The sequence below is a fragment of the Saccoglossus kowalevskii genome, chromosome 1, assembly GCF_978046115.1.
Source record: "Saccoglossus kowalevskii chromosome 1, keSacKowa6.1, whole genome shotgun sequence".
Taxonomy (NCBI): domain Eukaryota; kingdom Metazoa; phylum Hemichordata; class Enteropneusta; family Harrimaniidae; genus Saccoglossus; species Saccoglossus kowalevskii.
The window spans coordinates 24355135-24371555 of NC_140641.1; the positions used below are offsets into that span (position 1 = coordinate 24355135).

General features: G+C 33.4%; 1 protein-coding gene across 3 annotated transcripts in view; it reads left to right on the forward strand.

The window, feature by feature from the left end:
- LOC100379062 (uncharacterized) overlaps positions 1–15732 on the forward strand; it is a 29225-nt gene extending 13493 nt beyond the window's left edge. For all 3 annotated transcript variants that reach the window (XM_085499856.1, XM_085499857.1, XM_006818231.3), the window contains exons 4-12: positions 302–404; positions 2121–2232; positions 3133–3210; positions 4717–4826; positions 5143–5228; positions 5370–5442; positions 6075–6146; positions 6343–6518; positions 10182–15732. In XM_085499856.1, the coding sequence (XP_085355982.1) occupies positions 302–404; positions 2121–2232; positions 3133–3210; positions 4717–4826; positions 5143–5228; positions 5370–5442; positions 6075–6146; positions 6343–6518; positions 10182–10319 (948 nt within the window). In that variant the 3' untranslated portion in view covers positions 10320–15732. The remainder of the gene's footprint in view (positions 1–301; positions 405–2120; positions 2233–3132; positions 3211–4716; positions 4827–5142; positions 5229–5369; positions 5443–6074; positions 6147–6342; positions 6519–10181) is intronic.
- The last annotated feature ends 689 nt before the right edge of the window (positions 15733–16421 follow it).

Sequence of the window (16421 nt, forward strand, 5' to 3'; positions counted from 1 at the left end):
AGTTAACAAACCACTGCCCACTAGTCTTAAAGCTGACATAATTGAAATAAGACCTCACCATCACATCTCATTTCTGACTGTAATTAGATAAAACTTTGCATAATTGAGTCTGTAAACAACAAATTACCGGTACTCTTTTATTGAGTATGATGAGATGTCATCAGACATGTACACTGCCATGAAAACACTGCATCATGGGTACATCTATAATTAAAATCAATGCTTGTGGTACTGCTAAGTTTATTCTATATCTCATATATGAAACAGCGATGAATACTAAGACTCACTTTGATCTTTACAGAGCAATGCTGAGGAGATAGCTAAACTTCAAAAATCGGATAGATATTCCGACCTATATAGGTTGGTCAGTTTCTATAATGACGAAGATAAGTCAGGTGCAATGGGTGAGTGTTGCATTGTAAAAGTGTGTCATGCTTTCTCCAAAAAAAATAAAATAAAATAAAATAGAATTATGATAATGGTGGAGTATCTGATAACAGAAATAGTGATGGTCAATCGTTCCTTGCGCTAGTGTTAAGTTTGAGCCCTGTGATAAAGTTATTTGCTGTGGCGATTATTGCTGCTGTAATTAGTAACTTATAATTCGGTCTCCGTCCGTCCGTGTGTCCGTGTGTCCGTGCGTCCGTCCGGAGTCATATCTCAGAATCCCCTGGACCGATTCCGTTCATTCTTTGCATGTGCCTAGTACTTTATGTGGGACATATGCACATGCAGTGGTTTAGCAATTTGATTCAAAATGGCCGACTGGCAGCCATCTTGTTTTTTGAAAATGTTGTATTTTGGACATGCTTTGTCAGTTTTCATTCAAACTTGGTACATAGATTATACATGTTAGGATACATGTCCATGATGATTTATTTCACAATTGGATCAAAGATGGTCGACTGGCAGCCATCTTGTTTTTTGAAAATGTCGTATTTTGGACATGTTTTGTCAGTTTTCATTCAAATTTAGTACATAGATCATACATGTTAGGATACATGTCCCTGACCGTCCGTGAGTTCCTGAGTCTGTCCCTCCGACCGTCCGTCTGTCCGTGCGTCAGTCTATCCAACGTCATATTTCAGAATCCTGTGGACTGATTCCGTTCATTCTTTGCATGTGCCTAGTACCTTATGTGGGACATATGCACATGCAGTGGTTTAGCAATTTGATTCAAAATGGCCGACTGGCAGCCATCTTGTTTTTTGAAAATGTTGTATTTTGGACATGCTTTGTCAGTTGTCATTCAAACTTGGTACATAGATTATAGATGATAGGATACATGTCCATGACTATTTATTTCGCAATTGGATCAAAGATGGTCGACTGGCAGGCATCTTGTTTTTGTTTTTTATGCAGTATCTTGGACGTGCTCTGTCAGTTTTCATTCAAATTTGGCACATACATGTACCTTATACATGTCCATGACAATTTGTTTCAAAATCTGGTCAAGGATGGCCGATTGACAGCCATCTAACTTTTTGGCCTTACTACTATATTTCCACAATTTATGTACCATTTTCATTCGTATTTGGTACATACATCATACATATCAGTGTGTTTCATAATCAGATCAAAGATGGCTGAATAACGGCTGTTTTTATTTTGGCCATATTACTATGACACGAAACACGTGTTTTGATGTAAATAAACAATCTGTTGTATACGCCACTTGGAACTCAAGTTTCAAGGACACGCTCGCGACAACCCCTCCGCTTTAATATGACGAGCACAAAGAGAACTTAACGGGGACTGTGTCATTTTCAATGACTTGTTTTAAATTTGTCCTATGAAATGCATCCTTTAGTTTTATTATGGTTCTTTGACTATCACATGAAATATTTGCTGGTCTGAATTTGCCCACTTATTCACTCCATAAAACATTCAGATTTTCGAAAATTTTCAGCTGGTTTTGCATTTGATTAGTGTTCCAAAGCTTAAGAATGAGTGGTAACTTTTAAAGGTTTATGTTTTATTTTAGATTCAGAAACATTAACCACTGACTTTGGTATTTTTGTTTTAAATCACTACCAAATGTGCCGTAATAATTATATTTCATGAATGTAAGTGTTTTCATAGAGTGCTAACACTACCATTCACAATTATTCATGTACCAGGTCATCCAGTAACGAGTAACCATGACAAAGTGAAAATGACTGTTAACAGTTTACAGCAACAGATGACTACATATTTAGCCAAAGAGAAAGCAGCTATGGAAGAGAGAATACGGTAATTATCAATATGAGATATGTAATTGTATTGATTCTGATTTGTAATGTTGGTTTGGCATAGGAAGGTGGGCTGTCGTCATGTCAACCAAACATGTAAAAAAGTATTTATTTATAAAATATTTATTAAGCTTATTATATCAAAATTGTTCTCAAAATACAGTGGCCAGTGAAACTGCTGAGCTGCAATATTTTACTTGATTTGTGTCAGTGTGTGACTTTGATTCTGGCTGATTTTTGTCATGTTTGTTTATGACAGGAAATGGGTTTGTAGTACAGTCAAACCTGTATTAATGTCCACCTCTATATAAATACCATACTCAGGCAGTTGAAAAACATAGCGTATATAACCTGTGTATAAAACCACCTGCTTATGTGACCACCTTACTCCTTAATACTTACTCCCTCGCCTTTGTTCAGCAACCAAAATAAAGCAATTTTAAATTTCTGTTTCTTCTTTGATTTCAGTTTTTATTAAATGCATTACAGTACCATATTGTTTTCTGGACTAATATAATGTATGAATTGTTGATCCATAAAAAATAATGTTCAAACTTGTATATAAAGACCACCTTTTAATGAAGGTCCTGTGGGTGGTCACTATACACAGGTTTGACTGTACACATATGTCTTATGCATAACCCTTAAAAAAGTAACACATCCTGGTACAGTTCAAAAACAGTTCAATTATGGCCAACATTGAGCAACAATGCTAGTAACTACCCTCCTCCACCACATTTTGAAAGTGCCAGAATATATATTCTTTACCTTACAAACCTGATAGCAGAAAACAACTACCGGTATTCAAAGAGATATCAGTTGTACTATATCCATCAGTTGTTCAAGCTTCCAAGCTACACCTTTTGACCTTGGTGACATTATGTATCTTTCTCATTTCTAGACAATACACGGAGCAGCAGAAACAAATGTATATGAATTTTCAAAAGAAAGCGTACAGGGAAAAAAATGCACTGATCGGGTAAGTCATTTAAAATGAAATGAATTATGTTATTGCTTGTTTGAATGCACCATTGTGATTTAACAGACACGTGATGCATATACCGACCCGACCGTATTAAGTACTGCATGCACTTTTGTAAATTGCAGATTCTATAGTCAAAATAATGTTTCTATGATACAGTATACAAAAAAAATGTAATTTTGGGTTTATATGTGTTTCTAATAGAACAAATACAGTATTCGCAATATATAATAGTATATATAATTTTTAGCTCCGCTGTCGACTTTGTCGAGCGGAGCTTATCATATGAGTGATTGTCCGTCGTCCGTGTCAATGTTTTACTTTTTCGACTTCTTCTTGAAAACTACAAGCCTAAATGCTTTGATACTTGGTGTATATGTACCTTGGGTAGACCTCTCTTAGGTTTGTTCATTTCATGTTGATATCTTTAATTCTCTAATTTTGGTGAATATTTTTGTCATTTTTGGTAAAAACTGATATTTTCGACTTCTTGTTAAAAACCGCAAGTGCAATTGCTTTGATATTACATCTATAGGTACTACATGTGGACCTCTCTCAGATTTGTTAATTTTGTAATGATATCTTTAATTCTTTAATTTTGGTGATTATTTTTGTCATTTTTGGTAAAAACTGATACTTTCGACTTCTTGTTAAAAACCGCAAGTCCAATTGCTTTGATACTACATATATAGGTACTACATGTGGACCTCTCTCAGATTTGTTCATTTCGTGATGATATCTTCAATTCTCTAATTTTGGTGAATATTTTTGTCATTTTTGGTAAAAACTGATATTTTCGACTTCTTGTTAAAAACCGCAAGTCCAATTGCTTTGATACTACATATATAGGTACTACATGTGGACCTCTCTCAGATTTGTTTATTTCGTGATGATATCTTCAATTCTCTAATTTTGGTGAATATTGTTGTAATTTTTGGTAAAAAGTGATATTTTGGACTTCTTGTTAAAAACCGCAAGTCTGATTGCTTTGATATTACATATATAGGTACTACATGTGGACCTCTCTCAGATTTGTTCATTTTGTGATGATATCTTCAATTCTCTAATTTTGGTGAATATTTTTGTCATTTTTGGTAAAAAGTGATATTTTCGACTTCTTGTTGAAAACTGTAAGTCCGATTGCTTTGATATTACATATATAGGTACTACATGTGGACCTCTCTCAGATTTGTTCGTTTTGTGATGATATCTTCAATTCTCTAATTAATTTATTTTGGTGAATATTTTTGTAATTTTTGGTAAAAAGTGATATTTTCGACTTCTTGTTAAAAACTGTAAGTCCGATTGCTTTGATAGGCTGCTTGTTTATAATGTACATTTATTATTTTATTGTTAAATTGATACAATAGCAATAAAGTGTTATTGTGTCATCATCCATGAATTCACTGATGTTTGTCTAGTTTGCATTTCTGTGCAATATATTGTGGTTTACCATGCAAGCTGAACAATAACTCATTTTCATGATAACCTTTATCTTTGTAGAATGGTATTTGAGAGAGAGGAATGGAAGTTAAAAGAATCCTTATCAGAAGCCATGATAGAATCCTCAATATCTTCACCTTCTAGAGCCATTCTAGGTTCTTCACCCATAGGTAAATCAATATTTTCTTTACTTACTTCAAGACGACACATATACATCCGTGTCAAGCTTTATACAACTTTCTCATCCAACTTTATGTATTTCAACATGTTTAGTCTTCATTTGGACAAAGTCAAAACTCAAGAACTTACAATATTTGCACCTGTATCTCAGACTTGACTTACCAATCAATTGAAACTTCGAACATAGGTCATACAAATGTATATCTTGGGATACTTTTACATTTTACGTATTTGTTTTTGTTTTCACCAGCCAATTCAGGATAACTAAACTATGTCCATTTCTTTGATTCCTCTCTCCATTTGTAGTGCAATCCCCTCCCACTAAAAGACCAGAATATGGTGAACTAAGCATAATGCCAGTTATGACAAGAGCTACGCCACCAGACAGTCAGGTATTTATAAAAGTTATGTCTTTCAACACATTTGTAGCACTTCTATATTCTAGACATTTGCTTTTGTGTTTAGCTACTGAGATCAATAATGTATTATTGTCAGAACTGATATTGCCACATTAGTTTATTCGCTTTACATAGTTGGAGTCTGACAGCGATAGTCAGAAGAGTCCTACTACGCTATCAAGACAAGCTAGAAGTATGGATGTGGATAGTAAGTATCTCCAAATATTATTTTGCACTTTAGACCCAGATTCCATCAAACTTGGAAAACATAGACATAGTTTCGTGGCAATAGATGTTGGCACTTCAACACACTTTATTGACCACCATACAAGTGACTGTGAATGTGCAGTATGCTGATTGATTTCGATTTTGGCAACCAGTTATGCCAGAAGTTACATATTTCATATCTTATCCAACCCTATATGGTAAACTTGATACTGTGTTCTTTATGGTCCACTCTTCTTCTCGAGGGGGAAAAAGTACATGAGTGGAAATTTGCTGAAAGCCATTTTTTCACTTTAAAAATGTGTTTTGTACTTAATAACATAAAAAATAATATTGATGTACCAATAAAAGATTTTGGGCCAGACAATAGCAGGCATTTCAAAGGCACTCTAATCTCTAGCCCTCTGGCACGGCCTTCTTAGATCATTATTTTTGTTGTATGATTGGAATGTTTTTATTCACCCAATGTATAATCCAATGAGTGTGAAATTATGCTTGCAAGACCCTAATTTCCTGAGCAGAAAAATACATACATTTATATTCAATTTTCAGAAAACAAAGAGGATATTATCAATATCACATGTTTAGAAATAACAAACTTTACTTTTGTTACAGCTCTGTTTGATTTGGATGGATTCTCACAAGACTGTGAACCGTTCTTTGAATCTGACGATGATGAAACAGATGGTAAGATCTTTAATGTTTTAATCACATTAATTTAGACATGTATCTTAACTTGTACATGTGCACAGTGAGACCTTCAGTATAGACAGGTTTTCACTTAATGTTCAGTATAGACAGGTTTTCACTTAATGTTGAGTATAAACAGGTTTTTAGTTTATTGTTCTAGTTGGTTTACTTTATTACTTAATCCATATTTCAGATAACTCATTGAATGAAGAGTCATTGGTAAGTCATCATCATCACTATCAACACCACCATCGTCATATATCTCAGAGACCGCGGCCCGTATCTCAGCAGTATGCACAGTCTGTACCTATCAGTATGCCGATGTGGAACAGAGAGAATAGTAGATCATTCGACGAGGATGATGAGAGGGTGAGTAGTGTACCATAGTGGAGTAGCTGAGCAGCGCCCTCTTGTGTCAGATAACCAGTGAACTGATGTTTTTGACTCCCATGTGCGAAGCACAAAATGGGAGTCTTTGCAGTTAGTGTGTCTGTATGTGTGTATGTGTGTATGTGTGTGTGTATGTGTGTCCGACTGTTCCACTGCTATCTCAAGAACCATACATCGGTTTTTGATGAAACTTGGTGCATAGATGCTCTGGGCCAATGCGCAGATTTGATTAGGTTTTGGTAAAAATCCATGCTCGTTAATTACCTAATTTGCATGATAATTAGCTAATTTTTAGCTGTTCTATGACTGTTCCACTGATATCTAAAGAACCACTCATTGGATTTTGATGAAACTTGGTACATAGATGCTCTGAACATATGCGCAGATTTGATTAATTTTTGGTAAAAATCCGTGCATATTAATTACCTAATTTACATGATAATTAGCTATTTTTTAGTGGTTCCATGACTGTTCCACTGATATCTAAACAACCACTCATTGGATTTTGATGAAACTTGGTACATAGATGCTCTGAACTAATGCTAGGTTTTGATTAGTTTTTGGTAATAATCCGTGGATACTAATTACCTAATTTGCATAATGATTAGTCAATTTTCGGTTTTTCCACTGATATCTCAAGTACTAATCATCACATTTCAAATGAAACTTGGTACATAGATGTCATACGACACTGCACAGACCTGATAGTTTTTATGGTAATATCAGTACATATTAATTACCTAATTTGCATAATTAATTAATTTTCAGCATTTGATATAAGTAGTTAGCATTACATTTCAATGAAACTTGGTACTTACATACTCAAGGACTATGCAGAGATTGATTGTTTTCGATAAATATTTGTGCATATTAATCACCTAATTTGCATAATTAGTTAATTTTCAGCTTTTCCATGGGTATCTCAAGTACTAATCATCGCATTTCAATGAAACTTGGTACATAGATCCTTTAGGACTATGCAGAGACCTGATTAGTTTTAGGGTAAATAATTGTGCATATTAATTACCTAATTTGCATAATTAATTTTCAGCTTTTCTACTGATATCTAAAGTACTAATCATTTACATTTCAATGAATCTAGAATTATGCAGACCCAATTAGTTTCCGGTAAATATTTGTGCATATTAATCACCTAATTTGCATAATTAACCAACTTTCACACTGATATCTCAGGTACTATACATCACATATCAATGAATATACATGGATGCTGTAGGACAATAGACAGACCTGAATAATTGTGGGTTACAATCTGTACATATTAATTACCTAATTTGCATAATTAACCAATTTTAAGCTTTCACACTGATATCTAAAGTACCGTAAAAACTCCAAAATTTCGACCGGTTTTAAATAATTGGCGTTAGAAATGTGACATGTTTTTAGAGTCGTGGCCGAGTTGTAACTCAAAATCTAAACAAAGTCATCAATCAGTGAGTATTATGACAAGCAAAACAAAACATCAAGACGCGCAGAAGAGGTCAGCACAAAACTAATAGGTCAAAAGACAAAGCTGTCTCGCACTACCTAGGAAAACTTGCGAATGTTCGAAGTACAGGTACCCATTGGACAAAAGATACATGGAAGTTTAGCAAACTATCTCCCCGACCCAGTGCAATGTATCCGGTTAGAATCAAAGCTCACGTGTCCCTTATTTGAGGGACCAAATTCTGCCGTAAATTCGCCCTTGGATTAAAAAATAAAATGGGATTTAAGAAAATAAAATGGGACTTTTAAGGTGTATTTTGGCGTCATTTTTCGGACATTTCAATCAATCCTGCCGGCTAAAATAGAGTCTAAGTTTTACCGTAGTCATTGACGTCTGTCTATTCAAGAGTACACGTGTATGATTTTTATCGTGACTAGCGTGAGCGGGTAAGCTTCCTTTCGAGAATGAGCTGTTATCAATGTGAACAATGTTAAATTATTCTTCAGATGACCAGTTTATTTTTTAAAAACAACTAATTTTTTTATTTAAAAAAAAATCATGCCGTTTTCGCATCAAAATCCAAGCCAAAATATCGTACTACAACATCAATCTCTTCGCATTGCGTTCAATAACATTAACATATTTAAATAAGCTATGGTAATTTGAACACGTTGGCATCATCCAGCTTTTTGATTGGTTAATTAGCGATTTGACCTATTTGACCTAAGAGAACATGGCGGATATCCTACAGCATCAAACGTTTATACGAGACCGGAATCATTCGCTTACGATGAAACTTAGTTGACTTTTATTTGTATTTCATAACCATTCAACAAATTTATTTTGTGTACATTATTATAATCACTACTGAGTACAGTAATAATCAACAATTCAGAAACGCAGCATGCCGAGATTTTTGTGTTCGTTTTTATTTGAAACTTCGTTTATTTAGAATATATTTTCGTTACCAATAAAATAAAAATCTCTCAGTCAATCAGAAACCCGGATTCATGCCTTCGAGGAAGGTCCCGTTTGAACGCTCACATCGGGTTTTTTTTTCGTTTGGGGGAAAACTAAAACTGGTCGCAATTTTCGAATAAGAATGAGTCGGCAATTTTTAGTGGAGTCGAAAATTTGGAGGTAAATAAAACACCGAAACCCGGCAAATAAATAGCCAATCGAATTTTTAGAGGGGTCGAAATTTTGGAGTTTTCACGGTACTAATTATTCCATTTCAATGAAACTTAGTACAAAGATGCTCTAGGACATTGTACAAACCTAATTAGTTTGGGGTAAAAATCTGTTCATATTAATTCCCTAATAAGCATAATAATTCATAATTTTTTGGTTCTAATCACATTTCAATTAAACTTGGAGACATAGATTTTCTGTTACATTGCGCAGACCTCATTAGTTTTACACTCAAATCTGGTCATATTAATTTTCTGATTTGCATAATTAGTTTTCAGCTAAGTAATTTCGAATTATATTTAATGTGTCTCCAATACTCTCGGCACATGGGAGTTCTTTCTAAGCTTTCTTTGATTATGACTTGTGATTTATAAGCAGTGAGTGAATTAATAAGCAGGACAACTTGGTTCTAGCAAAGTTGGTGCTAAGACAATTCATAATGGTGTATATATTAATATAAACATATGCATGTCTTTTAATTTTTTGGTTTGTTTGCCTATTTTGTCCCAAAAATCAGCATTTAAAAATGTCATCAATCATACCTCAGGCACACCTGGGTGATTTGTTTATGCAAATTGGGAATTGACATCGCTTATGGTGGGTTATTATCGTTTGTTGTGATTTGTGATAATTTTTTTGAATGTACAAATGTTCTACCCGTTACTCATTCATGCTCTACAGAATTGGTTTCAAGTATTTTTTTTTTCTTTTTTGAAATTTTACCAACTAGCAGTCATAAAAATCACATTTGTAACATATCAACTGTTTCTCATTGATGCCTGGGCTAATTTTATTCAAACTTGGTATGTACGAGTAAAATAAATAGTGGGTTTCTGATTTTAAAATTGCTGGCTGGCGCCATGTTTATTTCTCTTCATGCTTTCTTAACCATTGTTTACAGAAGCTTCAGAGACGAGACATAACTTTGTATTCTCAATGTTAATCCCACCAAATATAAATGGAGACCAGGCCCATATTGATTTGCTTATTTTTCTCAACAGGTGCCTGCACCAGAACCAGATAAAATGGTCGCCAATATGAAAGCGTTGGCCCAAAGTGTCCATGATGGAACTGAAATGTTTGGAGATTTACCAAGGCCAAGACTCAACACGGGTGATTTCAAGAAAATCAGGCGCTGATAGAATCACAGGGAAATGATCTTTACCGAATATCATTAAGAAATTAATTTGAAAAAGTGCCAACGAAAACATTGCAGTAAGCAATCAGTGATTTAAGATATCGCCAGGATCCAAATGAAGGTCAGCAAAAAAAGTGTTTATTGAAATGTTATGTTGAACCGAATGATGTTATATTTGTACCAGTTGATCATAGTCTGCTCATTTAGCAGATAGTTGTGAAATTAGGCAGTCGACGGAGCAAACTGTGGATGAAGAGATGCATCATTATTGATTTCCTCTTTGAGTTATGTAGTATATGTTTTTGGATTGAACAGACCATCGTCACAAAAATTGACTGTAGTTTTGATTATTTTGTAGTTTTCTAGAATCATGTTAATATGTTACGATTGTCATTTGTCTGATTCCTAGCAGCTGTTTACCAAACATGAGTTAATTTTACAACTTTTCGTTTTCACGGATTCCCAAATATCAGTTTTTTATTGGGAATTAAGAATATTATATTTTTAAGTGGAAGTTTGCAATAATTCTTTCATGTTATAAAAAACGTGAAGGTAGTAGAAAAAAAAATTAATGAAATCTAGCAGATCCTGCCTAGTATTTGCATTGTATTTCAATAAGGATATTTCTAGTTACTCCCAAACTGCAGATGTGTGGAAAATAACCATAGTAAATCATGTTATACAGCTGGCTATTATGAATAAATTATTCAATGCAGCAAGATGTTCATTGAAAGTAACTTGTTATTCATTGGAATAACTTGTACTCTTGTTTGTCAAGATCTTGGTGATGGTGGTTGGATCGTGCCACACATGCACAAGATATGAGTCCCAAATTTACAAAGATAGCAACTAATGATCGTTGCACAAAAAAATATGAATACAAAAAAAAAATGACTCAGTTTACCTATCGCAGGTAGTTCCTGAAATGATTATATATTGCTTTGAAGGACTCCAAGGAGTCATAAAGTCAGTATTTAATGCACATCGCAACCAGATAAAAGTGCATTAAGTTGTGGAGAAATCTTTGTTTACAAATTCAAATTTTGCTCAAGTGTGGCATGACCATGACTCTATGAGTGATTACCGTAGCTGCTGTTTGATTTTAATATTCCAAAAATTTGGGCATTAGTTCCCTAGAACGCCTACAATAAACTGCTTGTTTTTTTGGGGGGTGTATTTTTTCAAATATTATACCACTGTTGCTTGAAAGATAGTTTGTATTAGTTAATTACATTAAATTGGTGCCGCTTGTTTCATGCTACTGCCTGCTTATTACCTCGGCAGTTTATATTACTATTTTTGTTGTATTTTTTTGTTGTTGAAATTGTGGTGCCAGCGACTGTTTGTCGCAGATAGATTTGAATAGCAATTTTCTGTGTTAACGAGTTATTATGCAATATGGACGAAAACATGCATTTTTTGTTTTTAATATTGTTCGATACTGTAAGTTCAAGAATACATTGGGTTATGATTTATAACCGAAAACTCTGTTCTTGTAGCACACATCAGAGTATTCGTTCAATGAAATAATGACATTTTCTAATATGCATGTGCACCGCTTGTTATATTATGTACAATCACTGCACATGCAATTAGTGGTTTTGATCCATCAAATACTGATGTGTGTTTTGCAAAATTTTAGCCCATATTAAATCATAATCCGATTTGAGTATGGAGTATCAAACATCAATATTAAAAAAAAAATATATGTTTTTGTCCATATTGCCAATTTAAATCGCCATAGTCATCATGTTTCTCATTTCATGTGGGTTCCATGTGACATATACAATAGTTATTTACTGTAATGAAATGCACACTGAGTGACTACTGGCGTTTTAATTTACAGTGATAGAAATCCAATTCAGATTACGAAATAGAGATCCTAGATTGTATTATTTCACAGGTCTTTTATATTACCGGTACAAATTATTGTAAGTGCATATCAGTGCCCCTCCCATAATTTGCTTTACTACAGAAGCATATTCTAATTTGAATTATAACCTTTCATATCTACATTTTGTCAAAATTTACACTTTGCTACGTTTACATTATTTTTGAATAAGTTGTTGCAATGGAATGGTATATGATAATATAGAAATGATTTATAGCAACACAAAGTGTTTAGGAAGTTTGTTTCTATGCATACAAAATTTCATGAGCACTTGTGAGATAAACTTGTAGGAGATTTAACTGAAACACAACTTAAAAAATGGATTTTATCAACATTTTTCGGTGCTTTTATTAATGTTTTTTTCTGTTAAGTTTTATCTTAAACTTTTTCATTTGGTGGATAAGAAATGTATTCAACTAAAATTATTGTTGATTTTCCCTTTTATTTAATAACATTATAAATGTTATCATTTTACACATAGCATACACCTTGTCATACACAGGCAGTTTGTCATGTACTGAGTTCAGTACAGGTAATATGTGATGTGTATATTGTACAGATTTCAGATTTAACTTACTACATTTATATGGATAGTGATTTAACTTTTTAGCTCCGCTGTCGACTTTGTCGAGCGGAGCTTATCATATGAGTGATTGTCCGTCGTCCGTGTCAATGTTTTACTTTTTCTACTTCTTCTTGAAAACTACAAGCCTGAATGCTTTGATAATTGGTGTATATGTACCTTGGGTAGACCTCTCTTATATTTGTTCATTTCATGTTGATATCTTCAATTCTCTAATTTTGGTGAATATTTTTGTCATTTTTGGTAAAAAGTGATATTTTCGACTTCTTTTTAAAAACCGCAAGTGCAATTGCTTTGATATTACATATATAGGTACTACATGTGAACCTCTCTTAGATTTGTTCATTTTGTAATGATATCTTCAATTCTCTAATTTTGGTGAATATTTTTGTAATTTTTGGTAAAAAGTGATATTTTCGACTTCTTGTTAAAAACCAAAAGTCCAATTGCTATGATACTACATATATAGGTACTACATGTGTACCTCTCTCAGATTTGTTCATTTCGTGATGATATCTTCAATTCTCTAATTTTGGTGAATATTTTTGTAATTTTTGGTAAAAAGTGATATTTTCGACTTCTTGTTAAAAACCAATAGTTCAATTGCTTTGATATTACATATATAGATGCTACATGTAGACCTTTCTCAGATTTGTTCAATTCGTGATGATATCTTCGATTCTTTAATTTTGGTGAATATTTTTGTCATTTTTGGCAAAAAGTGATATTTTCGACTTCTTGTTAAAAACTGTAAGTCCGATTGCTTTGATATTACATATATAGGTACTACATGTGAACTTCTCTTAGATTGTTCATTTTGTGATGATATCTTCAATTCTCTAATTTTGGTGAATATTTTTGTAATTTTTGGTAAAAAGTGATATTTTCGACTTCTTGTTAAAAACCAAAAGTTCAATTGCTTTGATATTACATATATAGGTACTACATGTAGACCTTCCTCAGATTTGTTCATTTCGTGATGATATCTTCAATTCTCTAATTTTGGTGAATATTTTTGTCATATTTGGTAGAAAGTGATATTTTCGACTTCTTGTTAAAAACTGTAAGTCCGATTGCTTTGATACTATACATATTGTTCATTTTCTAATGATGTCTTCAGTTCTTTAATTGAAATGTGCATTGCTAACAGCGGAGCTATCTCAGCCGATAGGCTGCTTGTTTATCATATATCGGCAACATTTTGTAGGATTCAACCTTGTATGGATAGTGAATTGACTTTCTTACCATATATGGGCAACATTTTGTAGCATTCAACCTTATATAGATAGTGATTTGACTTTCTTACCATATATGGGCAACATTTTGTAGCATTCAACCTTATATGGATAGTGATTTGACTTTCTTACCATATATGGGCAGCATTTTGTAGCATTCAACCTTATTTGGATGGTCACGTGACTTGATGTATGACAATTTAAAACCTGGTTGTATATTAAGATTTTTTGTGAATAATCATTTAAGGCATAATATTTGCCGCATAAATTTTGAGCATAATAGTGTCCATATTGATCTGTCACTTGCAATAATCTTGACAGTTCATACTGGTCTGCTTTAAATTTCATTTTTTTGTGCTATTGATCAAAGTTAATACTGTTATGTATTTTTGCTTTCCCACCTTTGGCAATATGGCCATTTTAACAAACAGTGCAGTGGTTTATTTGTATTTTAGTTTATCAAGGTGTACAATTATCATATTGCAAGTTTTTCTTCTGTTTCACGTCTATTTCTACAATTGAGATTCTATATTCTGCGGTTAATTTATTACTTATCTGCAACACGCTTCTCTGGTACAAGTAGTAGTAGTACTCGTACTTGCAAATATATGTACGATTAATTTGTCCCATTTTAACAAATGCAAATTATTAGTTCTAGCATTCTGAGTTTACATTGGAATCACCAACTGGCTTGCCGTGAACTTGTTAAATTTCAGCTGGTTCTGATCACTTAGTCAATGGGAGAACTGTCCATGTCCAACAGATTAATATTAAAGACTTACTTTTATTATGATCACTTGATAGTTGAGTTGATCATGGTTTACATCAATCACAGATACCAATATAACTGTCTATTCCTTGTTGTTAAGCATGTATAAATACACATGTGATACACACTGCTGAATTTGCTGAAATCAATCTATGTTCATATCATCTACTCATCCATTGTACAGTGCAAGTCATCCATTCATTGTTTTTGCTGTTCAATCAATTAAATGGTGAAAACTGACTATTATCATTTAGTAAGAGTGCCAAGATGGTAATGTCATCTCATTTTCGATTTGAAACTGTTACATGACTTAAAAATAGACATATTGTTTTCTGAAGCTTCTAGTCCTAGATACACTATACATTAAACTTACCACATGTCATGCATGGTCAAAAGTGAAAAATCAGACAAGTCTACACTTCTATACCACCTCGCATTAGGCGCGCCAATGTGGAATGTTTTCCCCCACCCCTCTTCACTTGTGTACATTTCGATCCATCGTCATCTCAGGAACCAGTTGTTCAATTCATATGAAATTCAGATTTCTATTTTGAAAAAACCTTAATTTGCATATCTACGGTAGTTACGTTTCTTCCTTAATGTTGCAACTTAATATCTTGTAAAATGAGCAAATATGATACTAGGGGTACTTCTAGTTGCAAAATTCAAACAATCTTTCTGTAGTTGCTTATATAAATTATGCATATTAATTAGCTAATTTTCATATGAACAATTTCAAATCTTCCACTTGTATCATCACATTGTCTTATTAAACGGGAGTCCATATAGAATTACCGGTAATGATTAATTCAGTGGCTAAGCCATATTGGACAATATAAAGCTTCTCATTCTGTATTGTTCCAACTCCCGTCACTAAATATTATGTGATTTGGGTTGAGTTTTCTTGCAATAAAATAGCAATATTTATCTAAAAAATTACTGTGTTCATTGTTATTCTCACCTGCGATTTGTATTGTCTGACTTTCCTTGTCTATCCTTAGTTCCCGATAGTTTATAAGAATTGTAATGTTATGTTAATACTTATTTTCCCTATATGATGTACATTATACTGCATTTCAATTCCGAATATTCCACTAAAATATTGTGAGACATGCTTATTGGAGTATTATGTTTAATAACCCAATTTGAAATATAAGCATGCTATCCTATGTTGCCAAAAGTTGTTTGGAAAATAGAGTATTGCATAATTTGTTATTCAGTCCATGCATCGTTAATTTTTCCAAATTCTTATGATTAAGGAAAAGCAATGCAAAATTGTGTCTGGATTGTGTGTGCAACACCATAAAATAAAGCCATATGGTAAAATTGAAGAATTATGTCAGTAGTCAACTACCTTCAGTATCGTGACATTATGAAAATTTGCATGGCACGCTAGGAGCCAGTGAAAGCGAGCCGCGACCTCCCTGCGTGTCAAACATGTCGTTGAGGGCAGCATACACAAATTAGGAAACTGAAAAATCGTCTCCGAGGTGTGATACGAGTATATAATTACTATAAATCGGGTCCCCTATTTATTTTGTGTGTGGATTTATTGGCCATTAAGATGATACGGGACAGTCCCTATATCTGATGAACTTGCTCAGGATCAATACAAACGTAAAACT